Genomic DNA, 25,771 nt, shown 5'->3' with positions numbered 1-25,771 from the left:
TGGTGAAGGAAGGGACATTCCAACTAAAGCAAAAACATGGATAGAATTTATGAATACCATATTGGGGAATATGAAAATTTCCCATAAGTTTGGGACACGTGGTCAAATCTTTGGATTTGTCATAACTTGTACACTGTAACTCCAAATCGACAGCTCTATAGCTCAATAGATTCCATTTTTCAAGCACTGTCCAATGATAGGTCACATCATATGGTTTTGAGAAACTTATGGGCATGTTATCCGGGTGCCACCTTTTTAATATTCAAAAAATGGGAACTGGGAGATTCCCAAACACTAATATGTTATCCGGTTGCCACCTTTTTAGTATTCAAAAAATGGGAATTGGAAGATTCCCAAACTCACTAATATTGTATTTATAGAAGACTATTTCACTTTTGCAAGGACTGTACCGTCAAATCAAGCCATGACAGCCAAACTAAAACTCACAGGAGATGCCCGTATTTGGTGGAAACAATGGTGCAAGGACCAAAGAATGCCCGAAGGTGCTATCAATTGGGACAAAATTAAGGACGTGATACATGGGAGATATCTTCCGCCCACATATCAAGCCCAAAAGATGAATGAGTTCTTCAATCTAAAGCAACTAAGCCTAAGCCTAGAAGCTTACTACTCCAAATTTGTAATGGTCTAAATCCACCATTGAATACATGCCTTGAATCAATGAGACCATCAGATTTACAAGATGCATTGATTCAAGCAACTCCAATAGTTCAAGAGATTGAAAAAAGGCCAAGAAATGCAAAAATTTGGAACATAAACGATCAGAATAAGGGAAACTTCCAAGGTTATGCAAAAAGAGCCCAAGGACAGTATCCACCAAACAAGACAAAGAAGGCCAAATCAAATGCAATGGGAAGCTTTATACCCACATGAAGGAGCAATGAGACTCAAAGGTGTTTCTATTGCAACCAATGAACCAGGATATTTCAAAAGGCAGTGCTTGAAGCTTGGCCAAGGTCAGTTTCGCAGACAAGAAAAGCCAAGATGCCAAGGGAAAGGTTGCTAAAAAAAACCTAAAGGAGGATAGTAATGATAAAGATCCCACAATGGAATCCGATATGGAAAGAGCTAGAGTATACGCCACTCTCAATAAGAAAGGTCCAAATCACTAATTCTTTAATCAACTATGGAAGTACCCACTAATATGAGTGGCTACTTCCATAATTGATTAAAATTTGAAAGGGTACTCACAACATTAATTTAGTGATATCCGACATTAATTAAAAAAATTTCCAACTTCTCACAAAATGGACTTCAAGAACTCTAAAATCATTAAATAGAGAAGATCTCGAGCAAAAAGTATTATCTCTCATAGGTTACATTTGGCTCCTAGTTTCATCCATCACATCAATGTAAAAAAACTACTAATGAAGCCTGGGATTAACTAAATAAAACATTTGGCATTAAAGAAAAATATCAAGATATTGAACTAAAAATAGTATTTGATAGACTAAACTGGTGGAATGTGTAAACAAAATGAGAAGCATAATGACTCAACTAGATGTAATCAATGTAAGCATCCCCTCAAAAAGGGTGTTCTCACAATTATTATTGTAGCTTTGCTCGATGAATATGACTCCATCAAGGACTATTTAACAAATATGCATTAAGTGACATAAATAGCCAGAGCACTATACCATAGTTATGGCATAGAGGCTCCAATCTCACGTGTCATTGGATACATGTGCAATAACTTCTACTCTAAATATTCTCATCATGCTATCTAGCTAATTGGTTCAAGACACCATAAGGTCACAACCTACCAAATGTGCCCACATAATCTCTAGTACCCATGTGCATGATGTAGCTATAGAGTTTTTGTTTCTCTCATTTTCATAGTGTTGGTGATTTAACCTACAAAGGGGTGTACTCTTTGCCTAGTCCAATAAGTCATTGCACCTACTGTAGACATCTCTCTCTCTCTCTCTCTCTCTCTCTCTCTCTCTCTCTCTCTCTCTCTCTCTCTCTCTCTCTCTCTCTCTCTCTCTCTCTCTCTCTCTCTCTCTCTCTCTCTCTCTCTCTCTCTCTCTCTCTCTCTCTCTCTCTCTCTCTCTCTCTCTCTCTCATGGGATGAGGCTCAAATGCTTCCTTCATCATTGTGCTTTAGAGCCCCATGTTGAAGCTTAGATGCTTCCTTCATCATTGTGCTCTAGTCCCATACATGTCATTTCCATCCTAGCCTTAATATTGGCCCATTGATTTAATTTTGGCCCCATGATGTAATTAGGAATTTTCCTTTTTCAATACCCTAACATGGAATAGTGAGCTTGGAGAACAAATTATATGCAAATCTTTTACATGTTGTATAGCTAGAGATAGAGAAGACCAATCTAACAAAATATAGTGTCCTAATTTTGAGTTGGAGGATGCAAAAAGGACACACAAAAGCTAGTAAAAGTGCAAACCATGGGAGCCACTTACTAAGTTGAATCACATAGAAGCAAAGGTAAGCAAGCTTTAAGTTAACATAGCCTCCTTGACATTTGAACTTAGGGGCAAAGTACAAAGAACTTCATTAGGTGTATCTAACCAAGAGGCATGCTTTTGACAAGGGATTGTATCAAACAATTTACTGGCAAGGCTAAGAAAGAAAAGGAAAAACCATAGATTAAAAATAACACCCACCATATAAAGTCATAGTTGTTCACTCCAAGGGGCATTGGGAGCATGTTGGATGATGTACCGAGTTTAAAATTGAATTTATGCTTGGCAAATGCTCTCATATTAGCCTCTTCTTTTTTAAACAAGCATGTTGCGCCAACAACATAGGCCCTTACACCTCCAATAACACACCAAATTGAAAGAAGAGACCCCTAGTAGGAATGGCTACATCATCACAAGCCGCCTAGATCAAGAATGCTCAATCCAATACATCAACAAAATCTATTTAAAAGAACCTACAATGAATTTTGTATAAGAAGAGAACCATAAGGAGGCATGATGTTGCCCATTCCATGTCCATTAAAGGTTGTGTATGCTTAGTTGAATAATACGGTTTATGAAAATCACTACTTTGTGTCCTTGAATTATTATCACAATACCATGTCTAGCTATTTGTAGAATCTAAGCTGCCAAGCATCCATGCCCCTATTCCAAATATCTAGAGTAGCTTGACCAATCAAATAAATCATAACATAATAGAAAGTTCTTGCATGTAGTGCTTTCCAAGAGCTTAATTGCATAGGTAAAATCATTTTCCAAGGATGGCATTTATGTATGATGAGGGTTGTAGGATGATTGGAAGATTTTGCGTTTTGAATAAGTATGTAAAGCTGAGCACAAATGTACCATCCACTAACAAATAAAAAATTGATGTTGCATTTTTACTTGGGATTCATTGGCTTCCTAAGATTGCTTCTTAAATCCTAGAAGATATGATAGCCATGTTTCATTGAAAATCCTATGGGCAATCCAAGTGTTTCATGATTGTCTAACAATCCTCCAATACAAATTGAAACTAAAAATGAACTTATAGAGTTAAAGAGAGTCAAAACAATATCTGTGGCTCCAAAGCCACCCAACACCTTGACCACGGGAATTTATTCTTGTGAAATTGTTGAATGGCTAGTACAAACTTTGAGCAACTTTTGAAAATATTTGGATTAGGGAACCAATCTTGACATTGAAAATGAGCTTTGGATAGCACTAAACATAACAATATGTCCACTTCAATAATACTTGAATAGAATAGCTTATAGATGCAAGCACTCGCTTTAGGCTAAAGTCACATGCTTCAAAATGTAGGTAAAGATACAAAACTAATTACTACAAGTCACAAGTAAAGATACAAGATGACTAGATTTTGTAGAACATCATGCACTTAAGGGGCAAGAAATTGAAAAACGTGAGTCTTGTGTGACATTACGAAAACTGGAATGGTTAAAATGGTTAAACATGGTTATCCCAGTATTCGAGTAGATTAGAATGACAAATGGCAATGAGCATGGGTTGATCAACAACGAAAGAAAAAATATAATGTATTGGAAACCAAAAAAAAGTAGACAAGTAGTAAAAGTGGGACATGGACTAACGATCTTACAAGTATGCATGGATTTGACAACACATGATTGGGATGATATACCTCAACTTATACATGTACATACCAAGCCTCCTTATCTAGGGTTGCATACCATTGAAAAGTACTTTTAGACTAAAGTTTAGGGCAACTATGGTATAGATTGGTGAATGTATATCTTTGATCATAAATACACCAAGTTTTAAGGCAACCATAATATAGATCGATGAATGCATATTTTTTATCAAATACAAAGGGTCCTTGTACTAAGGAGGAAGGGTTTGAAGAGGCTCAATGTACCCCAAGCTTTCCAACTCTCTATATCCTAAAACAAGCACAATGTCAAGAATAGGGTCAAGGGTTTCATACATTTTCTTAATGAAAAGTGGCACTGCAATAAGCTTTCTAAAGAAAATTGTCTATGGCTCAACCTTCAATTTGTATGCATTTGGCTACATTGTTTGGGAGCAATGATTAAGTGTAAACACAAGGATTAGAATCGACGTGTGCATGCCCATATTATATTCCACTCATTATTCATGTCTACGTGTCAATTAAAAACAGAGGTGTTTGAAGGCATACATCATTTGCAACACATTAACAATAGTGAACTTAAGCAACCTAAAGCTTAAGAACTTTTAGAAAGTCATGGCCACAATGTGTGAAGACACATGTTTGTTTATGCACTAACTATTGCTTATGGGATACTCCTCGTGCAATACAGTGTAAGACTATAGGTGTAAGATCAAGTCCACCTAATCAAACAATACTAACTAAATAAGAATATCTACATGGAACAATGTTTCTTGAACCCTAGAGTATAGGGGCATCCCTTTTGAAATAGACTGCAAGCAATCATGTTGTTCTTAATAACTATCTTCTAAGGGATTTGATTTACCAAAAAAGGAATCACATTCAATAACTTAGTGATACACCTAGTCTTGGGCACAAAAGTGATCGTCAAGGTGATCAATTATTTAATAATTATGCCAAAAACAACCTTTCTGCATTGAGACAAGGTATGTCTATCTTAATCAATCCTTAATCCATTAATGCGAGAGATTATACTTTCTTTATTTTTGTTTTCGGTTTTGCATCCTCACTATTTGATAAATGGTGAGTTTGAATTGTTATTGTTAATCTTACTAGCAAAAAGGATTCTTCTTTTTAATATTCAAAGTTCAATGCCACCATGGATTGGACCACATTAATCATTCTTGAATGCTTACAATGTCAATGCAACACCAATTCATAAGTTTTAGAAAACAACATACAAGTTTTTTAACCTATCTTAAACAAAAAATCAAAAAGACTTGTTCTCAAGCCACTGAATGTTATTTCTCAAATAATTGAAATTGGCGGGGTCCTAAATGGTTCAAGAACTAACAAACAATTATTGGAAAATTTCATAGAGCTTCAATATATTCCACAATATTTGGAGAGAGTGGACACAAACTAAACACTATCACGATTGAATTTGATTCTTTCAAGAAACCATATGCTTTTGTGCTAGCCAAAAGATTTGAAAACCATCCAAAATGAATAAAACATTTTCCAATCCTACATATACAACATGTTATGGTTTTGAAGACCATAGAACCCTTCTCAAGGCATTATACTTCAAGTAGGGGTGTAAAATTTCTACCCATCAAAAGAAAATGTAGGATTTCCCATTGGAGTTGCTAATGTGTGTCAATAGGTGGATCCCAATGCTTGCCAAGTCGTGAAATACTCCCCAAAAATAGGCACCTTAGTATTTTTCCAATTGGAGTTTTCGTTCAAAACCTCTAAATGCCCTTAAAATAAAGGTGAAGTGTTAAAGCATTTTAGACAAAGTTGAGCAAATAAAAAAACAATTGCTTTATCATCTGAAGGAACAATTGTGGATGAAAAACAAAGGCACGAGAAGCAAGATAAAGGGTAAAACATTAAATACATCCGATCTACTTGTCAATTTAAGCACATGGCATTGATTTTGAACATGCATAGGTATCTTTAATTACTTAATTCAATGTTGCCTCAACTTCACTTTCTGGGCTATTTATCAAAAGCAACATACAAGTTTGAAAACAAAGCATTAACCTAAAGGCTTGTGCCAAAAACCTTTCAATCGGTAATGCATCCTACAAGGTTTGAAAAACCCTTTGTATACCAACCTATAAAGCAAGCACCAAAGTGTGTCTGGCCTTATAAATTCCCTATTAAGGGTTAGTATGAGTAAATCATCACTTTGGATACCAAGCATAAAATGAACGCACCAAAGTATGTATACCCTTATAAAATTCCCTATCAAGGATTAAAAATTGAAGCAACAAAGCATATAACCTCACCAAATTCCCTATTAAGGAAAAAGGGTTAATAATGAGTAGAATGTCATTTGAAAGCTCACCTAGGAAAAAATCTTTTGAGCAACTCCATACTTGTTGGAGTGTGAATGTGTTCGACGTGTGCCACAGAGATCTGTCTTACAGAGAATGTGCATAGGACTGGCTATTTGCATTTCATGAGAATTAGAAGTGTGTTGAAATAGATCTCTGACCCATTGTTATACCCTTTTATATCTTTTGCTTGTAAGAACATTTTGGCATTATGACTAGTGTAGCTATTTAAAAATACAGAGTGTAATTTACAATGTTAAGCTATCAAGCTATGTATAGGTCTTGCACATTAGCCTCTCAAAAAGTTTCATAGGACGTCAGCCTGCTGTACCCTTACCCTAGGCTTCAAACTTGAGAAAGACCTCACGTGTACATAAGCTCAATGCCAACCTCATGTTGATACCTCCCACAGCTTCCTTGTTCTTAAAACAGTCAACCTTCACTCCCCATGCCATTTTGGAAGAGCATTTCGCCAGGAGCTCACTGCTCCACCAACACCCACACACCAAGCTGATGTTTGACAGTCCCACAGCTTCATTGCTCTTATAATGTCCGACTTACTCTCTCAACCCCATGCCATGTTGGAAGCATAGTTCACCACAAGTTTTCCGTCAATGCCAAAATTCTGGAATCATCGCATGCGCATATTACCAAACATCGTGCAAGCTTAACATGGAAAAGTATACACATTCTAGAACACCATTACCTCATACAGATCAGAAACTGTCTCATCGGGACTAGGTGAAAAAGCACTGTTTATGTAGACAAACTGACATACCCACAAAAAAATAAAGAAAGTGAGCTCATATTGATATGAAAAAGCACTGTTTATGTAGACAAACTGACATGCCCACAAATAAATAAATAAAGTGAGCTCATATTGATACAAAAAAGTACTGTTTATGTAGACAAACTATCATATACAAAAAGTTTTAAAACATTGTTTATGTTGACAAACTGACATACAAAAAAAAATCAGCTCATAAGCACTATCAAAAGTATAAATTTGCAACACTCCAAAGTATCACTAAACAATCTGCACTCCTAGAGACCCTCATGCAGTAGGACCTTCCAGGTCTGCCCTCCTAGTGTGAGCCCGCGGACTACTAGCTTGCCCAAAAATGCCAGGCTCTAGAACTCTGGATCTATGATCCCAAGCCCTCCCTCAGACCGATATCGGATGATGGTCGCCCACACCACCTTGGCCCAAGAATCCCTGGAACAGTTTGATTCGGCCCAGAGAAACTCCCGCACTAGGCAATGAAGCTGAACTACACAAGACGAGGAAAAACACCAACACGAGGCGATGTACAAAGCCGCCGCTAGGAGGATCCGGTTGATCACCAGGGCTCGGCCTACTAAGGAAAGGTGCACAGTACTCCAATAGGTCAGCTTCCGCTTGATAGAATCGAGGATTGAAAGAAACTGTTGGGCAGGAGTGATGTCGAGTTCCACCTAGAATCCTAGGTATTGGATGGTCTACCCTTTGCACACCCATCTAAATCCCGAGTGAACACCCCACTCCATGCTACAATCCGGGTCCGTAAGGAAACCAACCAACTTTTGCCAGTTGATTTTCGCTCCCGTTGCAATGCAAAAAATCTCCAGAGCTAGTCTCACTTTCTCCAGCATTAGCTCATCGTCCTTGATGGAGCCTGACGGAGCTGAGTAAACGCGACAGATAACACACACAAAGAGTAGAGAGCAATAGAAAGGAGAGTGAGCACAACACCTTTGATGTTTGGTACAAAGACTAGGATACCTCTTTAGGTTTTAGATAGATATATATGAAAGTACAAATGTGCTAAGGATGTGTTCACACCCGTGCACATATAAAAGGCACGATGGCCCTTTATTCCTAACAACCTCCCACCTGAAGGCAATGTGTCTTAAGAGGATAAAAGAATCAACTAAGTCTAGGTATGTACAAAGCTGAAATACATATACCTATCCAACTCCCATCATTTCTCGACAACGAGCAAATTGCTCTACTAAAAGACCCTTCGTGAGAAGATCTGCAAGATTATCATCTATATGCACTTTGACAAGCTCAATCCTCTTGATGTCAAGTACATCTCTAATGAAGTGATACTTCACCTGTATGTGCTCGTCTTTGCATGAAAGATGGGATTCCGTGCTAGCATGATAGTGTTAGCAGATATTAGTCAGCTCATGGTGTGAGTCTGTGTTAGAGGCTGGGCATTTTATGCAGTATTTTATGGCCATTTATGATGTATTATTTAGCATTTGTTGCTGGCCGACCAGCATTAAATGCTGGCCGACCTGCATTTTATGCTCCCCACTTTTGTGGCTATTTATAGGGCTCCTCCTCCACAGTCTTTGGTGCTTCAGCCATCAGTGGAGATCCTTCTGGGAGAGAGGAGCCGGTGCTGAGGAGCCCACGCAGCCAGTGACTCACCGTTGTATGCTGCTATCTCGTGTTCGATATGGATTCTATTTCCCGAGCATACATCTGAGTTCTCATCTGTCTACTGTGTTCATTCTTTCTTCTGTCTTGTGTTTCAGCATTTATTTCAGCATATTCTTCACGCTTCCATTGCTGCACCACTTCTGACATGGTATCAGATTTCAGGCTGCAACCTATTTGTGCTGTGTTTTCTTGCTGATTTCACGATTTACACCCTTCTTGCTGATCAGGCAGCTGTCCTTCCTACTGGCGACTGCTGATTTGCTGCTGGCGACAGTGTTTCAGCATTTGCGTTTTGCGTTTTTCTGGACAGATTTGCGTTTACTCCTGTTCCACTCTTTGCTGCCCGTGTTTCATTCATCAACCTGCTGGCAACAGTCTTTAGACCCTGTTTCTTCAGTTTGCAGCCTGTGTTTTGCTGTTTACAGCATTATTTTTGCCTGTTTTTCTGATTATTCAGGCCGTTTTTGCTGTTTTTGGCAGTTTTTCACTGTTTTGTGCAGCAGCTTTTGGCTTATTTTGGTCAGCCTTTGGGTTATATTGCATGTGAACTCACTATTTTTTGGTGTTTTTGGTTGCGTTTTGGCTGTGCTCACTCTCCAAACGACCTTCTTTTCTTCTACTTCTCTTTTCTACCTCCTCCAGATGGCCCCTCCGTGCACCTCAAGTGAAGATAAGTTACATGGACCTGATTACCTCACATGGAGTGCTGTCATGAAAGCTTGGTTTGTGCAGAAGCGGCTATGGTACATCGTCTGTGGAGCTCTTGCTCGACCTCTCCGTCCTTTTCCTCTTCCTGAAGACTTTGATGAGGACAACCATGAGGAAGCGGTGCTCACATGGGACTCGGACGATGCCCGTGCTTACTCGGCATTGCTTCGGTGTATTTCTAAAGCGGTCTTACCGGCGGTTACCTCCTGTAGGACATCTCCTGAAGTATAGCAGAAGTTGCAGCAGATGTACGAGGCACCTTCCACCATGCGGGCCGTCACACTTTATGGCCAGCTCCAGCAGATGAAGTTTGAGCCGAAAGATACTATTCAATCTTTTCTTCTTCGTGTTACGCAGGTACAGGACCAGCTTCGGCACATGCAATCTGCTCTTCCCGAGGTGCATCTTGTCGGGACGGTCCTCTACAAGCTCCCCCCGGAGTATGATGGAGTGGCCAATGCTTTGCGGGCGCAGACATCATCGTCTCCTGTCAGTTTTACACATATGACCTCGATGCTTCTTGAGCATGAGGCATCCTTGAGATTACAGGGGCGGCTTCCGGCACATTATGGAGGTGAGGCTTATGTAGCTTCAGAGAGGGGTGACGGGAAGAAGAAGTCGAAGGCCCAGTGTTACCACTGTGGCAAGAAGGGACATTTGCGGAAGGACTGCAAGAAGTTAGCGGCTTCCAGGAAGAAGGAGCAGAAGACGAAGCGGGATGGTGACTCTACCGATGAGTCCCCTCCTTCATCAGACTCCGACTTCGATCGTCCGACCAAGGAGAAGTCCAAGGCGCGGAAGGGATCTTCTTCTTCGGATCGCGGGAAGGGCTTGGTGGCCCCTTCCTCGGCTGCTTTCTAGTGGTGGTGATGCGGTCATCCCTCACGACTCCTCGGTGCCAGAGAGGGAGTGTGAGCGGGTGTTGGTGGGGCTGCCGTGCCTCATCTATATTTTGATACAGGTGCACAGGTTCCAGAGAGGGACGTCCCTGACGCATCGACGGTATCTGGCAGTGAAATCCTAGAGACTGGTGTTGATTTCTGGGTTCATGATGAGCTGTTCTTCTTGACAGAGAGCGAGAGGCTTTCGTCTGGAGCTCACATGCGGGGACACTTTGGTGGTTTGGCCAAAGGCGGGAACTCCATGGTCACATGTTCAGAGACATGTTTGGCAGATTGGCTTTGTATGTCCTGCGTGACATAGGTGACATTACACAGAGAGCTGCTATGAGTCTTCTCTATTTTCAGGTGTTGTTGGTACGATCGACATCGACATCAGATACTCTCCGAGGCTTCTTGGTGGTGGGCTGGCCACTCACCGCTTGGACATCCATGGTCCTTCTGGTGTTTCTTTGTTGTGTAGTTTATGATTCTCCATCATTGTACTATTTCATTGTATCCGATCACACATGATCTGAGAGAGGGTGTTAGCAGATATTAGTCAGCTCATGGTGTGAGTCTGTGTTAGAGGCTGGGCATTTTATGCAGTATTTTATGGCCATTTATGATGTATTATTTAGCATTTGTTGCTGGCCGACCAGCATTAAATGCTGGCCGACCTGCATTTTATGCTCCCCACTTTTGTGGCTATTTATAGGGCTCCTCCTCCACAGTCTTTGGTGCTTCAGCCATCAGTGGAGATCCTTCTGGGAGAGAGGAGCCGGTGCTGAGGAGCCCACGCAGCCAGTGACTCACCGTTGTATGCTGCTATCTCGTGTTCGATATGGATTCTATTTCCCGAGCATACATCTGAGTTCTCATCTGTCTACTGTGTTCATTCTTTCTTCTATCTTGTGTTTCAGCATTTATTTCAGCATATTCTTCACGCTTCCATTGCTGCACCACTTCTGACAGATAGCACTCTGACTATCACAATGGAGAACAGGTAACTCTGTAATGCCAAGCTCTCCTACAAGATATGAAAGCCATAAAGCTGCCTTGCATGCCTCGGTGGCAGCCACATACTCTGCCTCTGTAGTAGAAAATGCAACACACGTTTGTAGCCTGGAGATCCAAGAGACTGCTCCTCCTGTGAAGATAAACATATACCCAAAAGTGGACTTTGTAAAGTCCACATGACCAGCATGGTCTGCATCCGTAAAGCCAACGATAGACGCCTTCTACTTTCCAAAGCAAATACACAAATCCTTTGTGCCTCTGAGGTATCTCATAATACCTTTCAATGCTTCCCAATGCTTTTTACCGGGGTTTGCTATGTATCTACTAAACATTCCCACTGCAAAGGCAATGTCAGGACGTATAGTAACCATAGCATACATCAAACTGCCAACAGTTGAAGCATATGGTATCTTGGCCATTTCAGCCTTCTCATCATCAAATGTACATATGGAGGCAATGGAACCCCAATTGTCTCCCCCCCCCTCCCCCCCCCCCTTCCATATTAAAACGCTGCAAAAACCTTGGAGATATACTCCTGCTAAGATAGGTAGAGTAATCCTTTTGACCTATCTCTGAGTATTCGCATGCCAAGAATGTGATTTGCATCACCAAGATCCTTCGTGTCAAAGCTACCATGAAGACTTTGCTTCAATGAGTCCAAGGCATGAGTATCCCTGCCAAAAATCAGCATGTCATCAACAAACAGAACCAAGATAATCAGGCTGCCATCTACTGCCTTCTTGGTATATAAGCAGTGATCCACTTGACTTCTATGAAAACCTTGAGATTGCATAAATGTATCAAACTTATGATACCATTCTCTTGGTGTTTGTTTCAGTCCATACAAACTCCTTTTGAGTTTGCATACCATCTTCTCTTTTCCTTTTGCCACAAACCCTTCACGCTGCTGTATGTATATGTCTTCATACAGATCACCATGTAAGAATGCAATCTTTACATCCATCTATATGAGCTCCATATCTTCAGCTGCAACCAAGCCCAAAATGATTCTCAATGTAGTCATCTTGACTACAGGAGAGAAGATCTCATCAAAGTCAACACCATGTTTCTGTTTGTACCCCTTTACAACCAATCTTGCTTTGTACTTTGGCAAGGAACCAAAAGTGACCTTCATCTTGTAAACCCATTTGCATGGAAGGATTTTCTGCCCTTTAGACAACTGCACCAAGTCCCAAGTGCCATTTTTCTCAAGAGATTCCATCTCTAACAACATGGCTTTATACCATTTCTTGTTGTCATGTCTATCCATTGCTTCCTTGAAGCAAGACGGTTCACCACAATCTGTCCACATGACCTAATCAGCCACATTGTTTGTATAGGAACAAATCTATCAGGTTTTCTAGTAGCCCTAGACAATCCCCTAACCCAATGATCATTTGTCTGTTGGCTATTGAACCTGCAAATTTCCATTTTCAGCTTGCTGTCTTGGCATTTCAGCCTACAAATTAGCATTAACAACCTGTTGTCCTGGCTGTTCCTACACGTCCAGTGGCTCATCATTATGGGCAATGGCTAACTGCTCATTTCCAGCATTATTTTCTGAAACCAGTCTTTCTTCTTGGAATGGGTGGTGATAACTTGATTTAAGAGTTAATTACAGCAATAAATAAATGCACATAAAATGAAATACACACTTTACCATAACATTCTTGGACAGTAGACACCCTATTGGCCCCAAAATTGGCGCCCCTTGCAGTATTTTTTTAGCTTTCATTCAATTGGAAGAAGTACAACTCGAGATTCTTCAATCTCCTCCTGTTAACCAATTGCTCTTGCTGCCATAAATGACCAGCAAACCTTTTGGGTAATTTGCCCCTTGATTCACCCAAGACTTCTTCTCCAATTTGACCCTTGGCTGGCCAAATGCTACCCCAAATCAATTCAGGATGGGCTGGCTCCTGAAATCCCTTAATAATCTTCAATTATCAGCTGCTGATTTCAGTCCCTTGAGCCTTCAATCTGTGACATGGATCCCAAGGTGGCTGCTAAACCCTAATTTCTGCAGTAAATTAGGGTTTACTACAAAAATTATAGATCAGCCCACCAAAAATGGCTGAGATCTCCTCCAAATGGCTGAGAATTGCTGAGAATGGCTGAGCATAGGCCGAAGGAGATGAGAGAATGCTGTAAAGAGAAAATTTTGAGATTTGTCGCAAATAACTAATCAAAATCAGCTGCTGCCCTGCTGTACCAGCCCCAAACGGATGCACCAACAACAATAGGAGCGTCAAAGACTGTGATCTTCAGGAGAAAGTGCATGAGTAGCAATTGCCAACTGCCCAAGGTCAAGAATATGCAATCTCCATCACTAAAATGGTCTACAATGGCTGGGAAATGGCCCCAAAAGCTGGCAGCAACAGTCCAACACCTCTTCCCAACAGCTCCAAAATGAAAAAACGAGATTTCCCTCTCCCTTTAGCCCTATTTAGCCTTTCCCCCACTTGCATGGGAAAGTTTTACCAAGTGACAGCTTTCTTAATCCATTTTCAGCAATTTCCAGCCATTTAATTAATTTTCAGAATTAATTAATTCTAAAAATTAATTCAACCCTTAATCCATGCCCAAAAAATTATCCTTGCCCATCCAAAAATTAATTGGCTAGGCCATTTGCAACCCAAAGTGGTCCCATGCATTAATTGACCCTTGGACAAGCATTAATCCATTAGTTAATGCCTAGTCCCTAATGTCACCACTGACACTTAATGGCCAATTAATGGTCCTAGGGGCAAACTAGCACCAAAATTCACCTAGAATCTAACAAGTGTAACTTGTTACAACTTTTGCCTTTGACGCCCATCTTTTTCACAAGGTCCTTCGGCCTTCAACTGTGAAAAAGTAGCTTGCACCTCACATGTGCATCTTTTAATTGCACATTGATTAATCCTTTAATCAAATGTCAATTAAACATAAGCAAAGCATCAAATTTTCACGTCCTCGTGACAAACCACCCCCTTGAAATCCTTGCAATCGTCCTCGATTGCACTATAATGTGTCAAAGCAAACAATATTGCACTAGAATTTTCACAAGGCATCATAGTCAACACAACATTGGCCACTGCTGGCTAACTATCTCGTCCACCATTTGCTGAAAATTTCCAGCCAGCATAAACATAGCATAAAGCTCAATAGTCCAGAACTGTTGCCAGAAACTCATCGGATGCATCCCAAACTCTTGTTTCTCAACAGTACTGACTACACAACCATAGTAAAGCATAAATCGAGCCGAAACCATGGCTGAATTGTCAATGGCATTCAGTACACATGCTGCTGTCCATAGAACCAGCTGAATACCATTGAAAGTAATGATCATACACTGAAAACTAGCACTCGGTAATCAGTCTCTCATGATCATAACTTGATGCAAATGTAAAGTTTCAGAGCTGCAGTGAAAACCATACCCATCTGCATACATACCATAGTGACTAGTACACTGAATAGTGACCTCATGGCAAACATATTGTCATCACAGTACCTCGGATGCATGCTGAATACATCCGAGATCCACTATACACAAGAGCAGTCCATTCCTGGAGGAGTGGAAGCGCTACCTCCCCCTTGAGTATCAGGTGGTACTCTGGACCCTTGCCCTGCTAAACCTGAAAGAGCCCGATCCAAAGTCGGCTCTAACTGAAAGGCATCAAGGTAAAGCTGCAACAATTGAGGATGGTCTGCCAAGTCATCCTCTTCCATCCATTTAGCATCCATTGGTGAACAGTTGTGAAACTTCACCCAACAACTTATGGAAGCTTTACCTTTGGCCTTTCCTCTTTATGTGCCAAAATCTGCTCAGATACCAATATCTTATTCAACTCCTCTTCATTGGACTGAATTTCAGCACCTACATCCTTAGACACATCACCATAAAAAGGCCTCAACAAGCTCACATGAAAGGCATAGTGTATCCGCTAGTGTAGAGGCAATTTCAGCCGATATACCACATCGTTGATCCTCTCTAACACTTGGAAAGGTCCATAGTTCCTCATTCTGAACTGTAGATACATTCTCGTTTGCCCTTTCATCTTTTTCAGCCATGACTTTTCAAAACGCAGCAATACATAATCACCCTTTAAGAAATACAACACACATCCATGGTGATCAACTGCTCCCTTTTACGTTCCTTAAGTTCTCTAAAACGCATACTTTATCCTTACATAAGCTGTAATAAATTGCGGCATCTTTTGCCTACCACGCTTCACTTGCTAGCATACAATGCATGTCCGATCTTTCATCACATGCAACCCAGTGTGATATTCCATACATCACTGATTCTCTCATGTGCTATCATCGTTATCAACTTGTTGTTGATTAGGCCAATTCCTAGCAATGTGTCCCTCTTGTTCACATGTGCCACACTTTTCGAAGGACTTTGCTGCTGTTTTTGCCTCTTTTCAGCCTAATTTTCAGATCTGCCATTTTTCTCAGCCTTCATTTTCTTGACATTTGACTCATCACGGTCTTGAAAGCCGGCATCTTTTCCACACAGCAATGTATCAGCTGTAGTAGCAGTTTCTATCAGCTGAGACATGCTTGAAACAATGGATTTAATGCAAAAATCCATGATTCCTTTAGACAAACCACATACATACTTCTCCACCTGCTCATGAAGGGGAACTGACCAATAAGAAGTGACGGGCAGCAATGCATCCCAAAACTTCTTATTGTATTTTTCTAAATTCTTGCATTCCTTTGCATCAAGCTTGTTCCAAGCTGTCATGATGTCCACCTCAAAGGTACTAGTCAACCAATTCGATGCAAGCATTTGCTTGAATTGTACCCATGTTGATGGTGCTCTACCTTACATCAAGAGCATGGACCACCACTGCAATGCATTCCCCTTCAAGAAAGTGGCTGCCTTTCGAATCTTAGAGGATTCGGTGAAGTTTCCCCCGGAATAGGCTACATCAAACTGCTGAATGAAAATCAAAGCTTTCAGCCTATCTTGTGCACCACTGGAGGACTCAAACTTCACTGCTTTTCCACCCTCATCATAGTCGTTTGCTTCTCCTTTGGGAGTCAAGTTGTCATACACTGGCTGCTGCAAAAAGGGTGCATTTGTTGTACTTACATCATGATCAAGCCCAAATGAAGCATTTGCATGACCAGCAGTCATTCCTTGAGCCCCATAAGCATTCGAGGGTGCAGATGCATTGCCAAACATTCCACTTTGTGCCCCAGGCATCAAGCCAATGCTACCATACATAGGGTTTTGCACATTTCCAGCCATACCCGAATACAATGGGCCTTGCACACCATGCATTGGCTGCTGCATACCATAGGGATTTGTGCCATGCATTCCCGTATGCGGCCCTTGGCCAACCATTGCATGAAAAATCGTGCTACCACCAAAGTATCATGGCTGCCCCATCATAGCATGCATGCCTGGCTGTCCAAAATCCATTGGATTGGCACTTCCATAATGGCCTTGCATTTGCATTCCTTGCCCCATAGATACCAACTGTTTAGCTTCATTGGCCTCTTTAGGAGCTTCAAGTGAAGGATTTGGCACTACCTTCGGTGCACCTTGCTGTCCCGAAGGTGTAGAAGTGGACTTCTTCTTCTTGCCCTTGCTATCCTTCTTCGGATCTTTCAAAAATCGGGTGAACTAAGGATCCTTTGACAATTCAGCAAAGAGATTTGCTGCTGTCCTCATCCGATTCTTGAGCTGGTCATCAAATTCCTCTTCACCTTGCTGGGCATCTACCTCATGACAACTTGAAGACCCTGCATCTTGCCCAATAGCAACATTTTCAGCTTGTTGTCCATCATGAGAGCCTTGTCCAAAATTAGACATTGCATTTTCTTCATTCCCATGAGAATGTCAATACTGAGAGGCATCATCACTGCTTGATTCCATCTCACTGTATGAAGACATGTTGCTGTAATTTCTCAACTGAGCACAAAAATCAGTACTAGCACAAAGCTTTGGCTTGCAATCGGGTGCCTTGGGCCCACCAAATCAAGAGATTTGATGTGTTTATCCCGGCAACGGAACCATGAAACCAGCCTTCCTTCTTGGAATGGGTGGTGATAACCTGATTTAAGAGTTAATTACAGCAACAAATAAATGCAAATAAAATGAAATACACACTTTATCATAATATTCTTGGACAGTAGACACCCTATTGGCCGCAAAATCGACGCCCCTTGCGGTATTTCTTTAGCTTTCATTCAATTGGGAGAAGTACAACTCGAGATTCTTCAATCTCCTCTTGCTAACCAATTGCTCTTGCTGCCATAAATGACCAGCAAGCCTTTTGGGTCATTTGCCCCTTGATTCACCCAGGACTTCTTCTCCAATTTGACCTTTGGCTGGCCAAATGCTGCCCCAAATCAATTCGAGATGGGCTGGCTCCTGAAATCCCTTGATAATCTTCAATTATCAGCTGCTGATTTCAGTCCCTTGAGCCTTCAATCTGTGACATGGATCCCAAGGTGGCTGCTAAACCCTAATTTCTGCTGTAAATTAACCCTAATTTCTGCTGTAAATTAGGGTTTACTGCAAAAAATTACAGATCAGCCCACCAAAAATGACTGAGATCCCCTCCAAATGGCTGAGAATTGCTGAGAATGGCTGAGCATAGGCTGAAGGAGATGAGAGAATGCTGTAAAGAGAGAAAATTTTGAGATTTGTCGCAAATAACTGATCAAAATCAGCTGCTGCCCTGCTATACCAGCCCCAAACAGATGCACCAACAACAATACGAGCATCAAAGACTGTGATCTTCATGAGAAAAAGCATCAGCAGTAATTGTCAGCTTCCCAAGGTCAAGAATATGCAATCTCCATCACCAAAATGGTCTCCAATGGCTGGGAAATGGCCCCAAAAGCTGGCAGCAACATCTAACAGCTCCAAAATGAAAAAACGAGATTTCCCTCTCCCTTCAGCCCTATTTAGCCTTTCCCCCACTTGCATGGGAAAGTTTTGCCAAGTGGCAGCTTTCTTAATCCATTTTCAGCAATTTCCAGCCATTTAATTAATTTTCAGAATTAATTAATTCTGAAAATTAATTCAGCCCTTAATCCATGCCCAAAAAATTGACCTTGCCTATCCAAAAATTAATTGGCTAGGCCCATTTGCAACCCAAAGTGGCCCCATGCATTAATTGCCCCTTGGACAAGCATTAATCCATTAATTAATGCCTAGTCCCTAATGTCACCAATGACACTTAATGGCCAATTAATGGTCCTAGGGGCAAACTGACACCAAAATTCACCTAGAATCTAACAAGTGTAACTTGTTACAACTTTTGCCTTTGACACCCATCTTTTTCACAGGGTCCTTCAGCCTTCAACTGTGAAAAAGTAGCTTGCACCTCACATATGCAACACATGTGCATCTTTTAATTGCACATTTGATTAATTCTTTAATCAAATGTCAATTAAACATAAGCAAAGCATCAAATTTTCACGTCCTTGTGACATTTTCTACATTTGCAGGTTCATTTACAGCAGGTATTTGCTATTGTAAATAAAATGTTGCTGCTGTAAATACAGTGAGCACATTTTGCTGTCCAAAAGGTATTTCTTCTCGGAATACAACCCTACGGACCTCCTCAGTCTTTTCTGGTTGTTTATGCATGCAATCTTCCTGGAAGATAACATCATTGCTACTGCGAACTATTTTTCTTTTCTCAGGATCCCATAATCTATACCCCATTTCACCCTCGTCACCATATCCTAGCAAAATACATTTACAAGACTTTGGCTCAAGTTTGCTGCATTCTTCTTTAGAAATGTGCACAAAAGCCTCGCAGCCAAACACTTTCAGGTGAGCATATGAAGGTGCCTTCCCCAACCATGCTTCCTGAGGGATTCCCCTCCTAAAGACATGTTTGGTAACCGATTAATCAAGTGAACAGCTGTCATAATAGCCTCTGCCCAAAAGCCATGGAGTAATGCAGCATGAGAGAGCATAGTACGGATTTTATCCTGTATGGTCCGATTCATACGCTCTACAACTCCATTTTAGGGTGGATTATGAGGGGCAGTGAGCTCCCTCTTTATCTCTTTGCTGTCACAAAATGCCTGAAAGGCCTTGGACACATATTCTCCACCATTGTCAAAGCGAAGACACCTAAGTGTCTTATCAATCTACTTTTCAACCAATGCCAAGAATTTTTGAAACTTGTCAAGCACTTCATCTTTGCTACGAATAGAGTAAACTCATACCTTTCGTGTAGCATCATCGACAAAGGTGACAAAGTATTTCTTTCCCCCTAAAGATAACCCTGGCATCTGGCATACATCGGAATGTACTAACTCTAGAGGAGAAGATTTCAGCAAAAGAGACTTCTTATGAGATGTCTGTACATGTTTACCATAAACACAATGATCACAATGCTCAAAATCAGCATAATGAAGACAAGGCAAGTAACCCAAACAAAACAGCACTTTCATTCCAATTTGACTCATGTGTCCCAACCGGCCATGCCACAAAGAAACTCTTGGCTGCTCGGTCACGGTAACAACATGGTCACACACACTAGATTCATGGAGAGGATACAAGGTATCACTTTTACAACCTCTAGCGATCACTCTAGATCCCTTACAGATCTTTCATTTTCCATCACCAAAGGTGTATGAAATCCATCATCATCTAGCTGCCCTGTGCTAATCAAGCTCTTCTTAAGCTGAGGTACATACCATACATACTAAAGTGTGAAGACAGAACCATGCTGAAACTACAACTGCACACTGCCAATACCTGCAATGTCACATGCATAGTTGTCCCCAAGATGGACAACACCATGTCAACCCCCTGTATAGTCAAAAAACCACTCACGATGAGGGGTGACATGAAAGAAAGCACCTAAATCTAGAATCCAAGTGTGCATGTCATCATCCATATCGCAAGTAAAGCATGTGTACTAAAGTGTGAAGAGACAAAGAGTACGTCATTCCCACTGTCACTGTCATGAGTGACTACATTCACCTCTTCAATTTTGACACTGCTCTTCTTAGGTTGACTTTCTTTCTTCTCTTCCTTGCTATCATCTGTCTTCTTGCCCTTTCCTTTCTCTTTCTTCCATTTGTAGCAATCATGTTTAAAGTGACCCTTCTTGCCACAATGATAGCATTCAACATTCTTACCACGTGATTTATTGCGTCCCTTGCTATCAAATTTGCCTTTCTGCTGTGATCTGCCCCTAGTATGCAAAGCACTGGAAGACTTACTAGATGCATTGTTCTGTCGATTCATTTCTCCCATGAGTAGAGCACTTTTTATATCAGCATACAAAAGCATCGCATTAGAATTGCTCATAGCAGTCCTGAATGTATCCCAACTCTCTGGCAGAGTGCAAAGCAAGAACGTAGCCTTAAATTGTTCATCAATCTTGAACTCCAAGGCAACCAATTGGTTGAAAATGGAGTTAAACTCACACAAGTGAGTAGACATTGTTGTACCCTCTTTCATACGCAAATCCATAAGCTTTTTCAGCCAGTAAACTTTGCTTGCGGCACTCTTCTAGGCATATAGTTCTTCCAATCGAGTCCAAATAGCATAGGCAAAATCCAAACCTTCAATGTTAAACAGCAAGGCATCAGAAATCGATAGCTTGATGTTTGAGCGTGCAAGCTCGTTTAACTCATCCCAATCTTCCAGTTCCATATTTGCGGGCTTTGCCTCTTTGGTCTTAATCGGCCTTGCCTGCTTCTTCTGCAATAGGATATTATAGCATTGTTTTTGCCAGACTGCAAAGTTATGTGCTCCTTCAAGCTTTTTAACATGCGTGAGATGACTGCTGTCACCGCTGCCAGCCATGATTTTCAGCCCAAATGTGACCAACAAATTCAGTAAATGCAGGCCCAAACTGTCACACAAGTGACCAAGGTACAAACCAGTACCAATCAGCAATAAATAACCACGTAAAAGCAGAAATTTCAGATCTGCAAATAAATTTTCAGAAGCACTAAACCTTGTGTTGCAGCACTCCACAACTGATTACAGCTGTTCCAAGGACAAATACATCACATTGCATGAGAAGTCCCAAATTTTAGCTGCAATTTCTGTTGTACATTCACCCACAGGCACAAAATTTGACAAACGCGAACAAAAGCCCCAAATTTTTTGTGCTCAAAGCATCAACCATACATCTTCATGTCTCTAACATGCATAGAATAGGCCAATTTTGAAAAAATAAAGCAATTTCAGCGAAACCCCCAAATTTTTCAAGTGCTAGATGTCCAAATTGCATGGAATTAAACCCGCATGTACATAAAATGACCAAATGGTGCACAAATTTCCCCCAAACAGCAAAAGCCCCAAATTGCACGGGGTCCAATGTGCATCAATGTCAAGAAATTGGGTAAATTTCAGCACAATTCTTGCATGTACATGAAAAGCCCCAAATGTCAGAGGCAAAATGTCTCAAATTCCTGCAATTTTTGAGACAAATATCACTGTTGTGTCTTGCTCGCATCAAATTTGGACAAATCCCCAAATTTCTCAGGTCTGGTGTGCACAAATTTCAATGAAATTGAAAAAAATTCACTAAAATGTGAGAAGCCCCAAAATTCCCGAGCAAATGTGCACCGATTTTGCAATTTCTGAGTCCGATTGTCCAGTTCTGCATTAAAGTCCCCAAATCTGGAAAAAGCCCCAATTTTTCCAAGGCAGATTTGCACAGATCCGGAAACAGTGCTTCCATGCATGAACATTGTCAAAGGAAAGGGGGTAAAAGAAAAGATTTGGGGAAATTTTCTTATTTTTTTCTAAAAAACACCTGATGTGGGATTTGTTGATCCGTTGGCCTGTCGCGTCAATCCGCAACACGACAAGTCGCCTATCTCGTCGTGCGCCTGCAGACCGCTTTGTCTGCCGGTCTTTCCCCATCATGTTGCGCTTGTGCTTGCCTTGTCGCCCAACTGCCACGCCTACGCCTGCCTTGTCGCCTGACTGCCTCATCACGACTACTGCCCTGTCACGCACAGTTGCCTCCTCGATACGCATAGCCCGTCAGCTGTGCATTGCATCAATGCCCCGCTGGTCCGTTGTAGCCTGCCTGGTCTCGACCATGTCGTCTAGCACCCGTCAACTGCCTGCTGACATCTGTGGACTGGGAAGGGTTGGGATTGTTTGCACAGAACCTTAAACTCTGTTACCAGTTTGATGGAGCCTGACAGAGCTGAGAGTGAACGCAACGGATCACACACACAAAGAGTAGAGAGCAGTAGAAAGGAGAGTGACCACGACACCTTTTATGTTCGGTACAAAGACTAGTATACCTCTTTAGGTTTTAGATAGATATATATGAAAGTACAAATGTGCTAAGGGTGTGTTCACACCCGTGCACATATAAAAGGCACGATGGCCCTTTATTCCCAACAATCTTCTATATAAAGTGCGGTATCATCTGCATACTCTGAATCTAACATCTTCGTCTCCACTCTCACCAGAAGACGAAGGCCACGTAGCCCGCTCACATATGACCTGAGGAAGTAAGACATCGCCTCTACAAAGAGTAGGAACAGATACAGGGCCAGAGGACAGCCTTGCCAGATCGATCTCTCCAGCCGAAACTCCTCCCCCCTCTTGCCACCTATGAGAGCCCTGCTGGTAGCCGATCTGTAAAGTGCAAAGACCCCTCGAATCCATGCCTGGGGAAAGCCCAACCTCACCATGGTACCCTCCAAGAAGTCCCAATCAACCCTCTCATAGGCTTTATCAAAGTCCAGGAGAAGTACAGCCAATCCCTGACCACTGTGCTGGGCCCACTCAGTCGCCTCAAAGAAGGTGAAGACATTGTCTAGGATGCTCCTATCCTGGACAAAACCTGTCTGTGTGTCATGAATGATGTCTTGAAGCACAGGGTGGAGTCACCTACCAATCATCTTGGCCAATGCCTTATAGGCCATTGACAACAGGGTGATCGGCCTCCATTGGGATAGCTCCAACCGATCTCCCCCTTTGGGGAGGAGACTGACAAGACCTACCGATAGACTCCCTGGCATCCGTCCTGAGCTGAAAATCTCCTGAAAGGCCAACAGTAGGGGGTCCTTCACCACCTCCCAGTAGGTAGTGAAGAAGGCCTTAGAAAGACTATCCTCTCCCGGGCATTTCTACCCATCCTATGCATGGAAAGCCTCCTCTAATTCCTTCGTTGTGAAAGGGTCTAGGAGGAAGCGTCCCATCTCTGTGACAAGGAACGAGATGTGGTCCTAGACCTGCTGTCTACAGTGTTGTCCTCTGGCTAAGACTGTCTCCTGCTGGAAAAGGTGTCTGTAGTAGTCAATGGCAATCTCCATCACCTCATCTGGGCTAGAGCGAATCCTCCCATATTGATCCCGGAGGCTACGTATCTGCTCTCTTGAGGTACAGGGCTAATGCACTTGAAAAAACTCCATGCACATCGTGTTCCCCTTCCGCACCCAAAAGGCTGCTGAGGTGTGAAAGGAAAACTCTGAGCGCATGTCCTCGAGGCCGGCGAGGGTTGTCCATGCGCACACCTCCTATGCATGGAGAGTGGGATCCCCTAGTGCCTCTTGGAGTAGTCTCTACTTGGCTGCTAGGTCTCGCCAGAATGCTCTCTCCTCCTCCCAGCTTTGCTGCCTGGCCTGTGGGGCTACCTCCTAGCAGATCCTGCTCGACTCTACTAGGACCTCTGCAACCTCCTCTGCGATCTAATCCCTTTTGTCCCACTCCCTAGTCCATAGCTGCGGGGGAGGGGGGTGTGGGATCTCGGGTGAGGTAGCCTGTGACGCCTCCATGGGTGGTGGATGTGAAGACCTGTGGTCCTGCCAAGTGGGGCAAGCAAGGGGCTGCGGGGTGCTCTACCAAGGGGCCGACTCTCGCCCTCCTGCCCCCTACTGCCGTGGCTGTGTCTGAGGGGCTGACTGCGCCCCCCCTGCCTTCTCTCTCTCTGTTGTCTTTGGACCCGTGTAAAACCATTAGCGTCCATCTGCGGGCCTGTCGACGGAGCCGCCTTGGCTCCGAAGCGCACGCAATCTACTGCATGATGCCCAAAGTCATGGCAACGCAAGCACTTCCCTGGCTGCCCAATCACAATAACCTGCTACCTGAAAGAGTGTCTGCCTGTCTCAATCTCCAAAAACTTTAGTATATTCTTTGTATCTTTCACTGTCACCCGTACCTTTGGGACTCTTGCGGCTCTCACTACATCCACAAAGGAGGCGGAAAGAACTATGCCGAAGAGCCGTCCAAAGTCCACTAACCAGTGATACTCTACCGCCAATCTGAGGAAGAGTAAGGTGACCAGATGTCTAAGAAACCTATTATGGAGTGTGAATGTCTCCACTGTGAAGCCACTGTACCAGGTAACCATGTGAATGACCCCCTTCGTGGAAGCATAGGGTGAGCCATCCACTAGCTCACGAGCTGCATCTGCAAAGGTGAGTCGAACCATGAAGATCCCTTGACCCATGAGAATTGCCTCCACGATCTGCACTGAAATGCTCAGCATGGAGTGAAGTCAATCCCGAAGCTAGCCCTAGATGGGGAATCTCCTACGACCTAACCAAAGATCGTTGTTTCTTTCAACTCCAACTCTGTGGCACGGATGGCCAAGGGCTATTCCTCAAAGAGGACGATGCGCAAGGTGTTTGACTAGGGGGGCACTCGCAAAATGCACCGGCGTCTGACAAAAGGTTCCCATTGCATGTCCCTCCTGAGAACCTACCAATCACGCTACTGTGCTCCCGAGGGGGACCGATGGCGAGGAGGGGAAAAATGCTTTTTTCCGACCGTGGGGGAGATGCTAGACACCATTGAAGGCCGGCTCGCAAAGGGCACAGAACGAGTGTTGGGCCTGATGTACGGGGGCAGGGCCGCAAGGCAAAAGAGACGGGGGATCAAAGCGGAGGAGACGGGGGGTCACGGTGGATGAGGCGAGGGATCGAGGCGGAGGGAAAGCTGACGCACAACCGCAAGCAGGAGAACAAGGCAGGGGGGATTAGGCGGAAGTGGGTGAGGCGAAGGCAGTGCTTGGGGTGGAGGGTTGGGCGGGGGGGGGGGGGGGGGGGGGAGGCGGAGGAAACATTGCGCCACGAGGCAATAGGCGAGGAAGGGGGAGCTAGTACGATGGCGGGGACGGAGCAACAACGCACGCGACAGCAGGGAGCTCGCATTTTTTGGGGAATACCATACATGAGCTCGTTTATATAGCATAAAAAAAGCTGAGTCGTATTTCACACTTGTATACAAGTGTTCAAGCAGCACTCACTTTTATATGTAGCATAGGGACAATGTATTTATCATGTGCAAGGTAGTTTAGTGGTTTACTTTTTACTTCTTGAGTGACTTACTCTTTTTCTCTAGACTCTTTTTTTTTTAACTTTTCTC

General features: G+C 42.6%; 1 protein-coding gene across 2 annotated transcripts in view; it reads right to left on the bottom strand.

The window, feature by feature from the left end:
- Window positions 1-6,513: 6,513 nt before the first annotated feature.
- LOC148022064 (ubiquitin-like protein ATG12) overlaps window positions 6,514-25,771 on the bottom strand; it is a 33,499-nt gene continuing 14,241 nt past the window's right edge. For both annotated transcript variants that reach the window (XM_087697677.1, XM_087697678.1), the window contains 2 exons: window positions 7,121-7,183; window positions 6,514-7,039 (listed from right to left, as the gene is read on the bottom strand). In XM_087697677.1, the coding sequence (XP_087553803.1) occupies window positions 6,980-7,039; window positions 7,121-7,183 (123 nt within the window). In that variant the 3' untranslated portion in view covers window positions 6,514-6,979. The remainder of the gene's footprint in view (window positions 7,040-7,120; window positions 7,184-25,771) is intronic.

Source organism: Lygodium microphyllum, chromosome 17 (assembly GCF_053477565.2).
Source record: "Lygodium microphyllum isolate KBCC chromosome 17, Lygodium_microphyllum_v1.1.10, whole genome shotgun sequence".
Classification (NCBI taxonomy): domain Eukaryota; kingdom Viridiplantae; phylum Streptophyta; class Polypodiopsida; order Schizaeales; family Lygodiaceae; genus Lygodium; species Lygodium microphyllum.
Note: the sequence above shows the minus strand (reverse complement) of the source record. Positions and strands in the feature narration are given on the sequence as shown.